General features: G+C 39.9%; 1 protein-coding gene across 2 annotated transcripts in view; it reads right to left on the reverse strand.

Moving 5' to 3' along the window:
- LOC114663235 (gastrula zinc finger protein XlCGF57.1-like) overlaps positions 1-16981 on the reverse strand; it is a 58560-nt gene extending 41579 nt beyond the window's left edge. The window contains exons 1-4 of one of the 2 annotated variants that reach the window (XM_051925508.1): positions 16909-16981; positions 15144-15197; positions 10289-10857; positions 6873-8228 (exon numbers count right to left, since the gene is read on the reverse strand). In XM_051925508.1, coding sequence (XP_051781468.1) covers positions 6873-8228; positions 10289-10857; positions 15144-15148 — 1930 coding nt within the window. In that variant the 5' untranslated portion in view covers positions 15149-15197; positions 16909-16981. Of the gene's footprint in view, positions 1-5172; positions 8229-10288; positions 10858-15143; positions 15198-16729; positions 16862-16908 lie in introns of those variants that run through there. The other variant, XM_051925504.1, reaches the window with a different exon arrangement.
- Positions 16982-18986: the final 2005 nt, after the last annotated feature.

Here is an 18986-nt window from a genome sequence, read left to right on the forward strand (position 1 = left end):
TTGGAGACCAAATATTTTTAAGCTGCCTGGTGGACAGGGCACTGTTCGATCATAGTCCAATTCCTTTCTCGGTTTGCTGGGAGATTACCGCTGGTTTGTCGCAAGCTTTGCTGAGAGAGCAACACCCTTGACAAATTTAATAAAAAAAGGGGCTCTGAATAACATGGCATGGGATGAAAAGACTGACATTGCCTTTTTTGCCCTAAAGCAGGCTCAGATGTCGACGCTGATTTTGATGCTACCTAACTTTTCTTTGCATTTTATCATCCAGACCGATTCTTTGGCTTAGCATGGCACCAAGTCATGTGTCCAAAGTGTCAATGGTGTCCAACACTCTGTTATGCACACTGGAAACTGCTGGAGCGGGAAACCAGGTATACGGTGTTGGAACAAGAGGCTTTGATGATTAAAGGGGCAGTTACACAGCTGAGGTATTGCCTCCTAGGCCGTGAATTTACAGTGGTGTGAAAAACTATTTGCCCCCTTCCTGATTTCTTATTCTATTGCATGTTTGTCACACAAAATGTTTCTGATCATCAAACACATTTAACCATTAGTCAAATATAACACAAGTAAACACAAAATGCAGTTTGTAAATGGTGGTTTTTATTATTTAGGGAGAAAAAAAAATCCAAACCTACATGGCCCTGTGTGAAAAAGTAATTGCCCCCTGAACCTAATAACTGGTTGGGCCACCCTTAGCAGCAATAACTGCAATCAAGCGTTTGCGATAACTTGCAATGAGTCTTATACAGCGCTCTGGAGGAATTTTGGCCCACTCATCTTTGCAAAATTGTTGTAATTCAGCTTTATTTGAGGGTTTTCTAGCATGAACCGCCTTTTTAAGGTCATGCCATAGCATCTCAATTGGATTCAGGTCAGGACTTTGACTAGGCCACTCCAAAGTCTTCATTTTGTTTTTCTTCAGCCATTCAGAGGTGGATTTGCTGGTGTGTTTTGGGTCATTGTCCTGTTGCAGCACCCAAGATCGCTTCAGCTTGAGTTGACGAACAGATGGCCGGACATTCTCCTTCAGGATTTTTTGGTAGACAGTAGAATTCATGGTTCCATCTATCACAGCAAGCCTTCCAGGTCCTGAAGCAGCAAAACAACCCCAGACCATCACACTACCACCACCATATTTTACTGTTGGTATGATGTTCTTTTTCTGAAATGCTGTGTTCCTTTTACGCCAGATGTAACGGGACATTTGCCTTCCAAAAAGTTCAACTTTTGACTCATCAGTCCACAAGGTATTTTCCCAAAAGTCTTGGCAATCATTGAGATGTTTCTTAGCAAAATTGAGACGAGCCCTAATGTTCTTTTTGCTTAACAGTGGTTTGCGTCTTGGAAATCTGCCATGCAGGCCGTTTTTTGCCCAGTCTCTTTCTTATGGTGGAGTCGTGAACACTGACCTTAATTGAGGCAAGTGAGGCCTGCAGTTCTTTAGACGTTGTCCTGGGGTCTTTTGTGACCTCTCGGATGAGTCGTCTCTGCGCTCTTGGGGTAATTTTGGTCGGCCGGCTACTCCTGGGAAGGTTCACCACTGTTCCATGTTTTTGCCATTTGTGGATAATGGCTCTCACTGTGGTTCGCTGGAGTCCCAAAGCTTTAGAAATGGCTTTATAACCTTTACCAGACTGATAGATCTCAATTACTTCTGTTCTCATTTGTTCCTGAATTTCTTTGGATCTTGGCATGATGTCTAGCTTTTGAGGTGCTTTTGGTCTACTTCTCTGTGTCAGGCAGCTCCTATTTAAGTGATTTCTTGATTGAAACAGGTGTGGCAGTAATCAGGTCTGGGGGTGGCTACGGAAATTGAACTCAGGTGTGATACACCACAGTTAGGTTATTTTTAAACAAGGGGGCAATTACTTTTTCACACAGGGCCATGTAGGTTTGGATTTTTTTTCTCCCTAAATAATAAAAACCATCATTTAAAAACTGCATTTTGTGTTTACTTGTGTTATATTTGACTAATGGTTAAATGTGTTTAATGATCAGAAACATTTTGTGTGACAAACATGCAAAAGAATAAGAAATCAGGAAGGGGGCAAATAGTTTTTCACACCACTGTATATTGGTCACTGATGATGCCACTTTACAGTGGATGGCAGTGCACAAGGAGTCAAACCTGTTAGTCATAAGGGGTGTGTGTTGTGTGTGGACCTCCAGCCTTGTAGCTTTAAATTTTATTGTTGATGCTCTCTCCAGGTTCATGACCCCTTGGTTGAGACCACCTCACCCAATGGGTCGGGTGGGGGCAGTGTCACACACATTTGCATGGAAGACGTTTTGTGGGCTCAGATATAAGTGTTTCTTAGCTAAGGATTGGAGCTATCCTTTCATGCTTTCTCCTTTTTTTACCCCCCTTTGCAGACCATCAGAAGAGTCCACCTCCTAACGATGCAATTTCCATCTCCCAAGACATTGTAGCCTGTAGATTCTATTTCTGGTTCTGGTCCCTCAAAATCCCTGGTCTTCCTGTCTTTACTGTAAATCCACCATCTTAAATGATCATATCAGTTCTATGTCTGAGCTCTGTCTGTAAAGAACTCTTGCTATTTTGCATACCTTTTTCCAAGTATACGGGGACAACTCCCCAAAGTTGTATGCTTGTTTTTTGGCTCTCTTTACAGTGGTGTAGTTGGCAGGATTAATTGTTAAAGATATGGGAAGAACAATATAATACCCCGTGTGTGTGTGTGCGCGCGCACACATCTGTTACTCTACACTTGCTGTCGCCCTTGGTAAAAATGTGCAAAAAATACTTTGAAAACTGTCTACCTAATTCAGAAACTTCACCTTACACTTAAATTACCAGAACAATAGAAACCTTCACTAAGGTACAATTGTTCCAAGAAAAAATCCTCTTCATCAAACCTGCCTAGTGTGCGTGTGACTGTACGAGTGAGTGTTCTGTTCAATGGCCTGGCACAGGGATTTTTGAACATTTTCCTTCACATAAGTTGTATCCAAAAACAATTGTTCTTTGTTAGTAGTCACTCATATAATTATATTCATTCAAAGAATTAGAACACATGGAACACTGACTGTTCTGTATTGAAACACACTAATGGGGATAAAAACAGCATCCTTCATAGTGTTTTTTAGTAATTTTATATTTATTTTTGAGTGTAGATTGTTTGAATTGAACTTCTTAATTACAATATGATTAGGTTTCACTAAAACAATGTACCATTGTTTGCCTGGTCCTGGTGCAGGAGCACCAGCTTCAAATCATTGGGCTTAGTGTGTATTCTTCTCTGTGTCATGGCGGTGCGACTGCAGGGCATGTGTAGTGACTGATCCATTTGTGCAGCACGCTTACAGACTCCTTGTTTGTTACATGCTGTCTGTTTAATTGCTGCTTCCAACCTGTTCAGTTCTAAGTTGTGTTGCTTGCAAGGCCACACACACCAACATCCACACATCTACTCAACTACCTCTTGCAATGTCTGCTCTGGCTGCTGCTCTTTCTAATGGAAGACTTAGGCCAGCTGGTGTTGGATGAGCGCAGTGACAGGCAAGTATCCTACACACCAACAGACAATGGGAGAAGATTCCACCTTATTCATCTGTTTATTTCCTTGAAGCTTCTTATTCTATCCTCTTATTTACCCAATGGAGATTTGTTTTAATTTTTTTTAACTTCTTACTGCTTGCAAATTTTGTGATGAACTTGTCCCACATAATGTATAAAATGTTTTTCATTCTCCTCTACGGTCTCCACGTTTCAAAGAATTTCCCAATTTATGTCTTTACACTTTGCCACGTCTCCTCAAACTTTGCTCTACCATAATTAAACTTACCAGCTTTAGATTTTCAATGTGAACTCTGTCAAAAACAAGGGTAGCACGGTGACCTGGGTTTGCTTCCCGGGTCCTCCCTGCATGGAGTTTTGCATGTTCTCCCCATGTCTGCGTGAGTTTCCTCCCACAGTCCAAAGACATGCAGGTTAGTTAGGTACATTGGCGATTCTAAGTTGTCCCTATTGTGTGTGCCCTGCAGTGGACTGGCGCCCTGCCCGGGGTTTGTTTCCTGCCTTGCGCCCTGTGCTGGCTGGGATTGGCTCCAGCAGACCCCCGTGACCCTATGTTAGGATATAGCGGGTTGGAAAATGACTGACTGACTGTCAAAACACTGCACAATGTACCACATAATGGCCACTAGATCGTAATGGTTCAATCACATCTACACCCTGAATCCTGCCCTGATTATTATAAAGTACTAAATCTGGACAAGCAAGTACTGTTGCTTTAGCATTCTGTGTTAAAAAACTGATTCCATTTAAAAACATGTTTTTGTTCTCCATTATCTATAAGGCTAGCCCAGTTAATTAATGCCCCCCATGACTATTTGAAATACTGGGACAGCTTGGCTATTCCTTAACCAAACAAGCTTGATGGACCAAATGGTTGCTTCTCACTTGTCAGATTTCTTATATTTGTAAGTGTTCTGTTAAGTGATGCACAGCCATTCACAATTTGAAGATTTCCACTTTAAAGTGCCCAGTGTCCGACAGTACAACATAACATTCTTGAACCTGCTTAATCCAATGGTGGGCTGGAACCTATTCTAGCAGCACTGGTTTCAAGTCAGGAATTAACCTAGGATGAGATGTCCTTCTATTACAGGGCTCACTTGGATTTAGAATCACCAAACACGTCTTTGGAAGTAACTACATAAACAGCCATGTAGTGGGTAGGCTGGATCTATAAGGCACAACACTAACTGCTGTGCCACTGTACTGCACCCTCTGATCTCATCCCACATTTTGTAAACTTTTTTTGTTGTTGTTTTTAGATCCTCACTCTAAAAGCTGCTTAAGTCTAGATAAATTATTACAATAAGACAAATAAGATATTAATAACATATCCTTTCAATGTGAAAACAATAATAAAACACAACTAAACCATCTTAACTGGACTCTTGGCATACTGATTGAAAAACATGCAGAATCAGACATCCACATTATCATACCTAAAATGAGAAAATCAGAGATAAGATGGATTCAGTTTAAATTTATCAGATTCCAGTGACATTTTTAAGTTATAACAAATGTAATTAAAAACGGAGAGACAACAAATCATGGTTGCTCTTGTTTATAGTCTGAAAATTACATTCAAATCCAGTAATCATTATTACACTTAATACAAACAAGCATCCAGGCTGAAGTGAGAACAGCATGCTGCTGTTTGGGTCGGGGGTGTGGCGGGACATACTGCTTTTTTAAATAAATCTGACGGATGCCAAGTCATTCCCATACTCATTTTGAGCGGAGCGTCCCATGTTGACATTTGCATTTCTGCCACTTTGATCCAAGTTACTCTACCCAACCTCATAACGAACGGACATTATGATGACAACTTCAGCATTAAAACCTGACTGTGCTTGGACACTAGTTGTCACTGTGGCACATCCAGGGAAGGACTGGTCTATCACCTCAGACTTGTCTTTATCCTACCGACTGTGTGCAAGTCTTGAATCTTTGCAGTTTTTGTCTTCCGCTTTTCCCATGCCTGTTGACCTCAGTTTACATACATTACTTGGCATTATTGTTCACTCTTCCTATTACGAGTAGAAGCTTTCAAGTATAACAAAACTCCAAGTTTATGGCTATCCTACATGCATACATTTCTAGTTCTGGGTAATAGGGAGCCAGAATCTATCCTGGAAGTGCTAGGCACAAAGCATAACCCAATCCACAATGGGTTTCCAGTCCCCTGCTCCACATATTCCCTCAACTTCTTTTTGGGATGCAGGAGAAATTGGAGCACTATGGATAAAACCCACATAGGCATAGGGACAACATGAAAGCTCTAGCCAGTCAATAAATCTAGATTTGAGCCCAGGGATTGGCCATATCTAGTTGTATGCAGATGGTGCCTGGTGTTGTCTTTGTATTTCAGATTTTTTGCTTTATGTTTTCTACACGTACAATTTGACCAGATGTACCCACACCTTTACATACAACTGTACTTCTGTGTTTCCTCTTGATTGGGAATTGCTGCTGGTGACATCTAGTGGCCAGACACTGTGACCTTAATTATTATTTCTTCATCCAGAATCACTGTCCAATTGACCTACTAAAATGTACAATTTACTATTCATCTGTACTTCACCTCTCCACTTCCTAGGGTTTTGAACATATCTTTCTCCAAAATACCTTAATTAAAAGGTTGCATCTCTTGAGATTTACCAGAATTGTATGATTGGTATACCCTTCTTACGCTTCTACCTATACTGTAATAGTCATGGGTTTGACAAGATTTAAGGTTGTGTTTCAGCTCACTATGCAGTAGAATGAAGTGCTCTGACTTTAGTGCATATTATTGTGTACTTAAACTTTATTATTTATAGCATATTTACTTTTCCCTCACTCTTACCCACCAAAGGGAAAATGTAGTCCTGTAAGACTTACTTTAGTTTCCATTGTGCTATGGTGATTGATGTAGTAATTAATTCTGCAGTGTGTTATTGAATCTTTGGTCACATTTGTTTTATTTAAGTTGCTTTAATGTATACCATTTATGACTTTGTTCTTTTTGGATCTAAGATTACAAATGGTACACGCCAATGTTTCTTCTGCAGCTTTTTATTTGTATTTTGTTTAAATCAAGTTCTGTGTATTGATTCATCTTGAAGCAGGTTCATCTTGATTACCAGAATCTTTTATTTTACAGTTGGCACTGCATTTTTCACAGGTGTTGCTTCTACACTTTAATCTTTCTGTTGTGCTTCAGGATTGAGTCTATGGGGGAAAAAAAAAGCCTGGCAGCCATTGTAATTTTGGTGGCTTTTTTTGTTTTGCTCCTGGGCTGCTCATCTCTTATTTCCCAAGTGAATTTTTGAGTGTGCCCGAAGGTGGCTTGTTTGCAAGAATCGCTTGCCACATTCACTACAGGAGTGAGGTTTTACTCCAGTATGAATTTTTCTATGTTTCCCAAGACTACTACTGCTTGAGAATCGTTTTCCACATTCTGAACAAGAAAATGGCTTTTCCCCATTGTGAATTTTTGAGTGTGTCTTAAGGTGGCTTATTTGTAAGAATCGCTTGCCACACTCAATACAGCAATGAGGCTTCTCTCCAGTGTGAATTTTGGTATGCTTCCCAAGACTGCTACTGTTTGAGAAACGTTTTCCACATTCTGAGCAAGAATACGGCTTTTCCCCTGTGTGTATTCTTATGTGGCTTTGGAGGTAGCATATTTGTGAAAAACTTTTGCCACATTCCATACAACAATGTGGTTTCTCTCCTGTGTGAATTCTAATATGTTTTCTGAGATTGCTGCTGTAGGAGAATCGCTTACCACACTCACAGCAGCAGTACGGCTTCTCTCCACTATGAATTCTTAGATGTTTCCCAAGACTGCCACTGTCAGAGAATCGTTTGCCACATTCAGAACAACAATATGGTTTCTCTCCAGTGTGAATTCTTGTGTGTATCTGAAGACTACTGCTACAGGAGAACCGTTTGCCACATTCACGACACCAAAATGGCTTCTCTCCATTATGTACTCTTTTGTGTTTTCCAAGACTGCTATTATCAGAGAAGCGTTTGCCACATTCACAACAAGCATATGGTTTCTCCCCAGTGTGAATTCGTGTGTGTGCCTGAAGATTACTTACTTGTGAAAATTGTCTGCCGCATTCAGAACAGGAATATGGTTTCTCTCCAGTATGAATTCTTTTGTGGTTCTGAAAATTTCGTATTTGTGAGAATCGTTTCCCACATTCAGGACAGCAATATGGCTTCTCTCCTGTGTGTATTCTTGTGTGTTTCTGAAGGCTGCTAATTTGTGAAAATCGTTTATGACATTCAGAACAGGAGTGAGGTTTTTCTCCGGTGTGAACTCTTCTGTGGCTCTGAAGATACCGTATTTTAGAGAATTGCTTGCCACACTCAGCACAGGAATGTGGTTTCTCTCTTGTATGAATCCACAGATGATCTTTATAATTAGATTTGCGTTTAAAACTTTTACCACATTCTTGGCAGACAAACAGATCTGCTGGGTGAGTATTCTGTAACACTCCATGAGTGTTTATGCCATCTGTGTTTGTTTTGCTCATAAGTGGAGAACAATATTGTAAAGAGACTGGTACTAAATTCTCTAATCCTGATGTCAATTTCTTCATATTTTCATCTAGTTGTTTCAGTTGTGATCTGCATTGGTTAGATGTTGGAGCAAATGAAGATTGGGAGAAGCTGCCAGTCTCTTGAAAACCTGTAGAAAGATAAAGCACACCCTTACATTTGAATGTATTTTAAATAAATAAAACAGAACCGGAAACAGAGATATGGAAACAAATGTCAATCAGCGTAAACAGATTATGGCTGTTCGCTCACTGTCCCAGTTTAAGTATTGAATTTAACTTTGTTAACAGGTTCAGTTCATTTTCCTTTGCTTTATACTGTATGTCTGCCTGTTTGTGATTCTTAATCCCCCCCAAAAATATCATGGCATTAAAAGCACAGTAGACTGTGAGTTTAGTAAAATGTCTTTTTTTTTGCGAAACAATGAACCTTCTTTTTCATTTTACTTTGACTCCATATAACAATTAAAATCTTCTGATTAAGGAAAAAAGCAACATCAGGCATAGCACAGTGATGTTATCAATACTGAATAGTAAAATATAAGAAAAAAAAAAAAAGCATTTTCAAGCCATAGGCACCTTTTACAATTTGGAAATGTTTGGTTTTCTTTTTTTGTTAATATGATTCCATTTTCAAGATTTCAGAAAAGTGTTACACAGTTGCATACTGGGTCTTATTTAACATTCTAAAATTCAAGTTCAGCATATGATTGTGAGCTTTAGTAATTTACACAACAATAAACCCTGAAGAGCCTGAAGGTCATGTAACTTATTCTGGTGATTTAAAAAGATATAGAAAAATAAAGTTTAAAAAAAAAGGAATAATGGAACATTTATCATAAAATGCTGCTTGTTAAATGTACAGAGAAAAGTCACCAGTTGCAATGTCACTGTACCTTAATAGCACAGAATAGGATTTCTTCAGAGGCAGAACATTATAAGCAAAAACAATATAAGATTTGTAAATTTAGACCACTTAGCAGAGATCCATCGTCACTTTGACATTTCCTGCTGATCGATGTGAAAAAAGTCATGAAACACACTGTGATTCAGTATAACAGTAAATGCTTATGCAATCAATTATTTTGTGTTTTATGTTTGTAATTAATTTAAATTACCTTAAATATAGAATTCAGTGAGGGTCAATAAATAAATAAAGCACCAGGCACTAAACTGGTGTAAGCACTTTAGACAGGTTCCTGCCTTGAACCACAAGTAGATGAGACCAGGCCTTGCACACTGCAATCATGAACTGGAAAAACACGGATAGAGGAATTCTGTTTACAAAAACATGCAGAATGTTCAATGCTTAAATCAGTGATCAAAATATAGATTTTTGGTATTATTACACCAATCTAAATCACCCCAGTGACACTTGCATCTTCATATTAGCAAGACATAGAGGATTCAAACTGACCACCCTGATCAGTGCAGCTGACATTTTCCCTATTCAGGATATCAACTCCAGCTGCTTACTTCTAACAAACTCCCAGAAAAGAAGCTGAAAATGTGAACAGGCTTATATGCAGACTCCCGCTCAACCCGGATATATATGGGGGAGAAAGATTCTCAAAACCTGAAACCTTGTTGCCCACACTTTAAACCATGTACATAATTTAACAAGTGCTGTTACAATAAGGGCGGCACGGTGGCGCAGTGGGTAGCGCTGCTGCCTCGCAGTCGGGAGATCTGGGGACCCGGGTTCACTTCCCGGGTCCTCCCTGCGTGGAGTTTGCATGTTCTCCCCGTGTCTGCGTGGGTTTCCTCCGGGCGCTCCGGTTTCCTCCCACAGTCCAAAGACATGCAGGTTAGGTGGATTGGCGATTCTAAATTGGCCCTAGTGTGTGCTTGGTGTGTGGGTGTGTTTGTGTGTGTCCTGCGGTGGGTTGGCACCCTGCCCGGGATTGGTTCCCTGCCTTGTGCCCTGTGTTGGCTGGGATTGGCTCCAGCAGACCCCCGTGACCCTGTGTTCGGATTCAGCGGGTTGGAAAATGGGATGGATGGATGTTACAATAAAAACACATCAGGCTCAGAGATATATGGATCAGACACGGACTTCAAGTACACATTATACATCAAAGCAAGTCTGACTTTTCACGGTCAGTGTGCAGAACAAGAACTCGCACATCCCACCACCAGCTTCAGGTAAATGAAATCTGCTCAATGCCTAAAATGTATATTTAATACCTACCTTCTTCAGAACAACATGGAGATGATGGCTTCTCAGTTCTCTGTGCATAAAAGTCCAAAGTCTCGCACTTTGCAGTGACGGGATGTTCCTGAAGACCAGATTCTAGTCCCAAAGCCTTTCCATTTGGATACACATAAGAAGGTTCTGGAAGTGGACCAATGGATAAAAAATGAGAGACAAACTCTGACTTAATGTCTTCTTCCTTAACAATGTTAAGAGATGCCTGAGTTTGCAGCTCAGTGCCAACTGACTTCTGTTCATAATCTGCAAGGCCTACAGCCTTCTGTTCAAAATCCTCAACTTTAATGCACATTCCCTCCTGTTTACAGTTGATGGGCTCCCATTCACAATCCTCTTCCTTAATGTGCACAGACCTGTTTTCCAAGGTAGTCATTAAGAGGTGGCTCATATCTTGTGAGGGGTTGTTCCCTTCCTCTTCAAAGTCCTTCTCTTCAGAATCTCCCTCTTCACTTTTAAATTCAACTTTCAGAGGCTCTTGAAAGGTCTGGCACATCCCCTCCATCATGACAATGTAAGCATTACTAGAAATGGCAGCTGCTTCTTTTTTTCTACAATGTAAAAAAAAGAAAAAAGATTAACTCCTTATGGAATGAACCAAATTAAAGTATGTCACTGAGATCTGTAAAGTTTATTTCATCATATCGGATTTTATTCATATGAACAGAGACCAGACACATTTAGGTTGGATAGCTGAAATAAAATGATAACACACAGGGCAAGCTGACTGGCAGAGGGGGCAGATACGATAGGGTTAGTGATATGAAATGATGATAAGCAACAAGCAACAGTTCACAGCCAAAGCAGGATATTCAAGGAAAGAAGGAGTGTGCAGTGACCCAGAAGTTCAGTTTCTGGTTTAAAAATGGCCATTCTATTTTCTGTGAGTGATGAACCAGCAAAGAACAACGTGCTTTCCCACACTCTGTCTTAAAGTTGGACAAGTGTTAATCCCCAACTGTATTATATGTTGGACAAGTATAGCTCTCCTTTGAGTATTATATTCTTGTGAGTGTTACGTCTATATTAAATAGAAGCAAGTATAATTTTCTTTTAGTGTTAACCAATTCTTTATTCCGTTTATAATCACCTCCGTACCGGTAGGGAAAGATACTGTATATCTTTATGTATATTGTTCGGTTAGTAATGGCTGCCATCTCTAACAAACCTCTTCCCAGGATGCATGAGCCCCTGCTGGATACAACAAAAGCAGTTGCTCATGTTTTACCTTCATCTGTAGACCCTCTTCAGTAAATGACAGAACTGAATTAAATGGTTTAGAGTAGGAGTCCCCAACTCCAGTCCTGGAGAGCCACAGTGGCTGCAGTTTTTCTTTCTAACCCTTTTCTTAATTAGTGACCTACTTTTGCTGCTAATTTACTCCTTTTGAATTAATTTTAATTGACTTGTTTTTTTAAGATTTGTGCCCCTGAATTTCTTCATTATTCCTCTGAATTGCTTCATTTCTTTCAGAAATGAAATGTGAAGTGAAAGAGCCAACAGAAGTCCGGGCCTCAAAATCCAACCAATTTCACTCCAACCAGCTGCTTATTCAGGCACCAAGTCTTGTCGTTAATTAAACCCGTAATTAAATTCCATGGCTTGTTGCTGCCCTCATTGTGCAATAACAGACATTTCTGAAATTGCTGATTTTCTCTTTTCTAAGAGCATTGTGAAAATGTTTTGGGAACCTGAGCAGATAGGCATTCCTAAGACCTTCAGCTTTATTTTCAGATACTGTATGATGGACACCAGTTGTTTTGGCTCATTTTAGATCTCATTATTGTTTGGATGCTAATTAAGGAAAAGGAAACAATTAAGGGGTCTGAGTCTTCAAGAGCAAGTCAATTAAAATTAATACAAAAGAAGTCAATTAGGAGCAAAAACAGGGCACTGATTAAGAAAAGGGTTAGAATGAAAACCTGCAGCCACTGCGGCCCTCCAGGACCAGAGTTGGGGATCCACAGTCAGGGCCAGCTCTGCCATTTAAGCAAACTAGTCAGTCGCCTAGGGTGGTAAAATTTAGAAGGCTGACATTTTTAAACAATACAGATGGATTTATAAACACTCAGACTCAAAACAAGAGTCCAACTCCTATTAACCCTATTATACTGTTTTTATATTATTCTCGCATATCAGCAATGCTTGGTCTTAACATATGATCACCCACACATTTAGTGCGAGCATTTAGTGTACTCTGCTGTTATTTATTCAAAGGCCAGTGGCTTGTCTTACATTAAAGACCTCTAGTTTGGGTCCAAACACTACACAGGACAGCCAGCTAAGGCACAGTCTCATGGACAATTAAGTGAAAGATGGGTGACCAAAGTGTTGACTCCTGAAATGATGCCTCACCACATCCAGTGTTTACAGAAGAATCACAAACTCATGAATTCCAACTGAGAGATTGGGAAAATACTGGGATTCATCAGTAGGAGTTCAAACAACGAAACAGACAATGAAGGCAGATGATTCTGCAACACTAAAATAATTTAAGGTCCACGTTTGTGCCAGAAAAGTAACATGCACATTTGTTTACAATGTACTGCATATTGGCTACATTCTTCAATAGGTCCATATAACTACTCAATAATAAGCAGATTTACTTTGATGTACACAGCAGTCAATCAGAAAAGGTTGGAAGAAAAGTTCTCATCGTTTACAATACCCATTTGTCACATTTCATGGGCTGCTAAATGCTGCTCTAAGAAATCATAGATTCAATGACAAGTCACATCCACGCATTTCTCCCAGACTTGGCCCTGTGTTACCTTCGCCTGGGAAGTATCTGTGAGGTGTGCCTGTGTCAGTGATGACAATATCAAGTTGGCTACAGAAGAGTGGTTACATGAAAAAGATTACATGCTTCCTGTTATGATTATGTAGCTTAGTTATTTTGTTCCAGGCTTGAGAAAATTTTGTATTGGTTATGAGGACTGTCATATATTTTGAAACATAAGGATTGCAAACATTTGATTACTTTTGTTATGAGATATTGGTACGGCATTAAATAAATAAATTATTGTTTACCACTAGTGATGCCCCCATTCTGGATAGCCTTTGTGAATGATGCGTTTGCTGTGCTAGGTCTCTTAAACATTTTGGCAAGTGACAAAATATACACAAATTACCCAATGTTCAAGAATAGTGGATACACTCTAAAGAGGCTTGTGTGTAATTAGGTATCGGTAACTGGATAATACATTAGTGACTGTGTTTATGCCAGTGACTCGGGTTTACATTTTGATTCCAGTGAACAACAGACATGATTTGTTGTTTTTGACTAATAACATTACTAACATCTCACTGGTCACTTACTGCCTTTGTGGCCTGCCATTTCCTCCTCTTGGCTGCACATTTTTGTTGAATGGAATGGAAAAGCTTTGTGAACATTATATACAGTATAGATACCATATATATATATATATATATATATATATATATATATATACATATATACAACCATATGAAAAAGCTTGGGAAGCCCTCTCAGCCTGCATAATCAATTTACTCTACTTTCAACAAAAAAGATAACAGTGGTATGTCTTTCATTTCCTAGGAACATCTGAGTACTGGGGTGTTTTCCAAACAAAGATTTTTAGTGAAGCAGTATTTAGTTGTATGAAATTAAATCAAATGTGAAAAACTGGCTGTGCAAAAATGTGGGTCCCCTTGTAATTTTGCTGATTTGAATGCATGTCACTGCTCAATACTGATTACTGGCAACACCAAACTGTTTGGATTAGCTCGTTAAGCCTTGAACTTCATAGACAGGTGTGTCCAATCATGAGATATAAAGGTATTTAACGTGGTCAACTGCAAGTTGTGCTTCCCTTTGACTCTCCTCTGAAGAGTGACAGCATGGGATCCTCAAAGCAACTCTCAAAAGATCTGAAAACAAAGATTGTTCAGTTTCATGGTTATGGGGAAGGCTACAAAAAGCTATCTCAGAGGTTTAAACTGTCAGTTTCAACTGTAAGCAATGGAATCAGGAAATGGAAGGCCACAGGCACAGTTGCTGTTAAACCCAGCAGGTCTGGCAGGCCAAGTAAAATACAGGAGCGGCATATGCGCAGGATTGTGAGAATGGTTACAGACAACCCACAGATCACCTCCAAAGACCTGCAAGAACATCTTGCTGCAGATGGTGTATCTGTACATTGTTCTACAATTCAGCACAATTTGCACAAAGAACATCTGTATGGCAGGGTGGTGAGAAAGAAGCCATTTCTGCACTCACACCACAAACAGAGTTGCTTGTTGTATGCAAATGCTCATTTAGACAAGCCAAATTCATTTTGGAACAAAGTGCTTTGGACTGATGAGACAAAAATTGAGTTAATTGGTCAGAACAAAAAGCGCTTTGTATGATGGAAGAAGAACACCGCATTCCAAGAAAAACACCTGCTACCTACTGTCAAATTTGGTGGAGGTTCCATCATCCAGAGTCCAGACACTCATCAAAGGCTATAGGAGGCGTCTAGAGGCTGTTATATTTGCAAAAGGAGGCTCAACTAAGTATTGATGTCATATCTCTGGGGGGTGCCCAAATTTATGCACCTGTCTAATTTTGTTATGATGCATATTGCATATTTTCTGTTAATCGAATAGACTTAATGTCACTGCTGAAATACTACTGTTTCCATAAGCCATGTCATATATTAAAAGGAAGTTGCTACTTTGAAAGCTCAGCCAATGATAAACAAAAATCAAAAGAATTGAGGGGTTCCCAAATTTTTTCATATGACTGTATGTACATATATATGTATATGTTCATGGGGATTATGTTGAATAATAAAAATAATTTTCCACCCAAAAAAATGTGTATGTTACTTACCCCATGTAGTTTTTAGTGAATGTGGATAAAAAATGTCAGCCTCATGTCTTCATGCTGCATGGAGATAATAAATGTTCTGTTAGTAATGGGCGTCTATGTGGACCCCCACAGCATAACAGCAAACATTAATAAAAAAAATTCCATGAAAAAATTCTCAAGTTACTCATGTCAAGTCAACCATTCATTTGCTCACAATGGACAAAACACACCCATTGTCTGCTAAAATATTTTTTACAATAAATACTTCTGGATAATCAGAGCATGTAGAGGAAAGTTATTCAGCATGAATGGAACAGCTGAGAGACATTTAGCAACTCTCTCAGCCCTTCTCTTAAGTCCAGTCTTGCTATCCTTGAAACACCTCTTGCAAAAGTGGGGGCTATTTTTGATTTAACACAACTGCTCCCTTCCCTCCACCATTCCTGCGGCTGGCCAACACAGACCTGTTCATGTCCCTTCATCTGAAACACCTTTATTCCCCCCAGGCTATCTTAGAAGGGAAGGTGTTAAAATGTGTCCTCCTTTTGGGGTCTCATAAATTTTATCCGATCCCCTCTACTGCAAGGTTTACTTGTATAAACTAAAAGAATGCTCCTCATACGTCCACACTGGGTTATAGCAAAGAACCCTTATGAAACCGGTTACTACTAGATAGATGCAAAGTCTTAAACCCAAAGGGTGTTTCACAAATGTTCTTACCTGATCTAGTTAGAATATACAGTAAATGTGCAAGTCCATGTGCCTTATCCTGCTTCTTTGCATTTCAAAATTGAGAGATTAATAGACAACTTCCTTGCCAGGTTAAACATTTTATCATCATTGCTTATTATTTGTCCAACATCTTTATCCAAGGTGACTTGCAATTTGAGATACAACTGGTTCCATTTATTTGGTTTTTACAATTGGAACAAAGGCAGGTGAAGTGACTTGCTCTTGGTCACAAAGTGTCAGTAAAAACATTTGATATACTGTAGTTAGACATTAATAACAATTAGTAACAGACAAAAAGGGATCACTTGTGGGTGGAATACTTCTTTAATTGGGTGAGCTCAAACTTTTTCAACCATCCTTTGTATGTATATTTAAACTTTAAATGAATTTTCTTAATCCAAACCTCTTTAAAATCATAGACGGACAAATAAAGAAAAAAAAAACATTCCAAACTCGCTCAGAGCTATCGCAGCAACATTGTGTGCAAGGCAGAAATCAACTATAGACTGGGCACCAGTCCACCACAGCACCCACTTTGGATCAATTTACAACTATCATTTAACGTAACACGCATGTCTTTGGGATGGGAGAGAAAAAAAGTACAATACCTACTACCAGAGAAATCCCCCCAGAGACAACACCAAAGACGTGGAAGCCCCGTTTGCAGAGCCTCCACCATCGTACCGGCGAGTGGACACCCAACGCACGAACTTAAAACACAGCACAGCAATCAGTGAACCAGAAGAGCCTCTGGCGACAGTGCATCTTGAGATGAGATTCAAGTCTGTTAGAAACGACATAATAACGTTGCGGTATGCAGTGTTGTTTTAAGCACCGGGAGTCGACCATGGCAGATCAAGGTACTGAAAGCGAACCACACTTAACTGGGCAAGGAAACACTGGTAGCGGCTCGAGCAACGCCCATAAGCAGCCAACCCATTTTCCTCGGTTACGGTCAATGTTAAAGATAGAGTCCGAGGTTTGTGATTTAAGTCTGGCAAAATGCTGGGGAATAAAATGAATTACTGAACCAAAAAAACAAACAAGAGTGTACCTCTCATTAGGAGACCGCCTCTTCTAACTGCAGCGTGAGGAGAGAAATAGAAAATAACTACTTCCGGTACGAACGGTAAATTCCTGAGTATCTGCCTGCAGACCCTTCCCGGGAATTAGAATGTGTCAAACTAAAAGTCCCCTAGATACTGTCCCTCCCAGTTGTGCTGGAAGTCCAGGATTCCTGTAGAATAAGTGGTCTTTATGATTTTGGACAATTGGACGGGGTTTTAGTTTTAGTAATTTTTTTCGTGGATCGTTACGAGGGTATTGCTCGTGGAGTTTTGAGCCGATCGACTGGTAACAGTACAGCTCTGCCCTCTGCACGAAAATTCTAAGCCTGCTAGAATATATAATGCCTGATTTTTGATGAGCGGCGGTTTTGAAATATTGTTGTAGAACAGCATTGGGAAAACATTTTGGGTGGCGGGCTGAATACTCAGAAATGATTCCTACAATTAGCCATTTAAAATCGAAGTGGGCCTATTGTAGCTTCTAGGGGGCATTCCATCCATCCATTTTCCAACCCGCTGAATCCGAACACAGGGTCACGGGGGTCTGCTGGAGCCAATCCCAGCCAACACAGGGCACAAGGCAGGAAACAATCCTGGGAAGGGTGCCAACCCACCGCAAGACACACACAAACACACCAAGCACACACTAGGGCCAATTTAGAATCGCCAATCCACCTAACCAGCATGTCTTTGGACTGTGGGAGGAAACCGGAGTGCCCGGAGGAAACCCACGCAGACACGGGGAGAACATGCAAACTCCACGCAGGGAGGACCCGGGAATCGAACCCAGGTCCCCAGATCTCCCAACTGCGAGGCAGCAGCGCTACCCACTGCGCCACCGTGCCGCCCTCTAGGGGGCATTATTGCACATAATTAAAGGGAGAATACACCACCCCTAGTTTGTAGGCGGTCACCTTCCTCTAATGTCAATAACATAAGGTCTAACTCAATTAAATGAATTTAATGCAGATGCTCTGATTAATTTTTACAGGAAACAGCACAACAAAGTCGTAAAAAGAGCAACATTAATTCTATTTAAGAAAAGAAACAGTTTAACCAACAAATTCTGGATTTGACAAATAATTACACTCTTAATTGGTTCTTTAATGGCACTTTATGGTTCTTTACTGGGTTGTGTTGTTCCTTGCAGTTCCATTGCTTGACCAAACACCATTTCATTCTGAGAAGGGGTTTTTGCCTATGAAGTTCATATTAAAAAAAAAAATTCTAATATGTCTAAAAAACAGTAAAAACTTTCATTTAAAGTAGGCTACCTAGCAGGACACCAACAGATTAAGAAATCCTGAACTTAGCTAGTATTACTATATGAAGCAAGAGTCCTTTTAAAATTACAAACCTACTGGCATAGAACAAATCTGTTACATGTTCATGGTTAATTGCTGTATGGAGCATGGTACTTATCCAAATACATAAATGACCTTTCTGGAACCTTCATGTGGATGGGTCTTTTGGGAACCCGAAATGATTCCTCTCTGATATCAGTCTGAAGGTCCACTCTGGTACCTTAATTTTTAAGAGTGTATAAAGTTTGACTCTCAACTGAGGAGTCTGCTCAGCCAGAGTTGTCAGAGCACTTTAATCCAAACATTACACTACAAGACAAGCACAGGCTGGGTGAGGAATGGAGAGTGAAGAACCAAGAGGAACTTTAAAAAAAACAAAGAAAACAAGTAATAAAACACACACACACTCACATACACATACAAAATGTGCAAAACTACACAAACTACATCATATACCACACAAAATACACTCTAAACCGATGATACCAACAAAAATGAGGTTGCCTAGTGGGTGAGTACAGAAACTAATTGAAACATGAAATTTGAGTTCTGTCATGTTGCATATTTACCACTTTGCCATTTTGTGTCTGGGCGAGTGCCACCATTCCTGGGGTCTCCAGTTAAGGGCTCTGCACTCTGTTGTTGGGAGTGCAGTTCCCAGAAGACTCACAATCTAACAATCACTAACACAATGCTTTAAAAGCTAATGGTGAGTATCGTTGCTTCTTGCTTTCAAGAGACTTTCACAAAAAAGGTTGCTT

The sequence above is a fragment of the Erpetoichthys calabaricus genome, chromosome 1 (assembly GCF_900747795.2).
Source record: "Erpetoichthys calabaricus chromosome 1, fErpCal1.3, whole genome shotgun sequence".
Classification (NCBI taxonomy): Eukaryota; Metazoa; Chordata; class Cladistia; order Polypteriformes; family Polypteridae; genus Erpetoichthys; species Erpetoichthys calabaricus.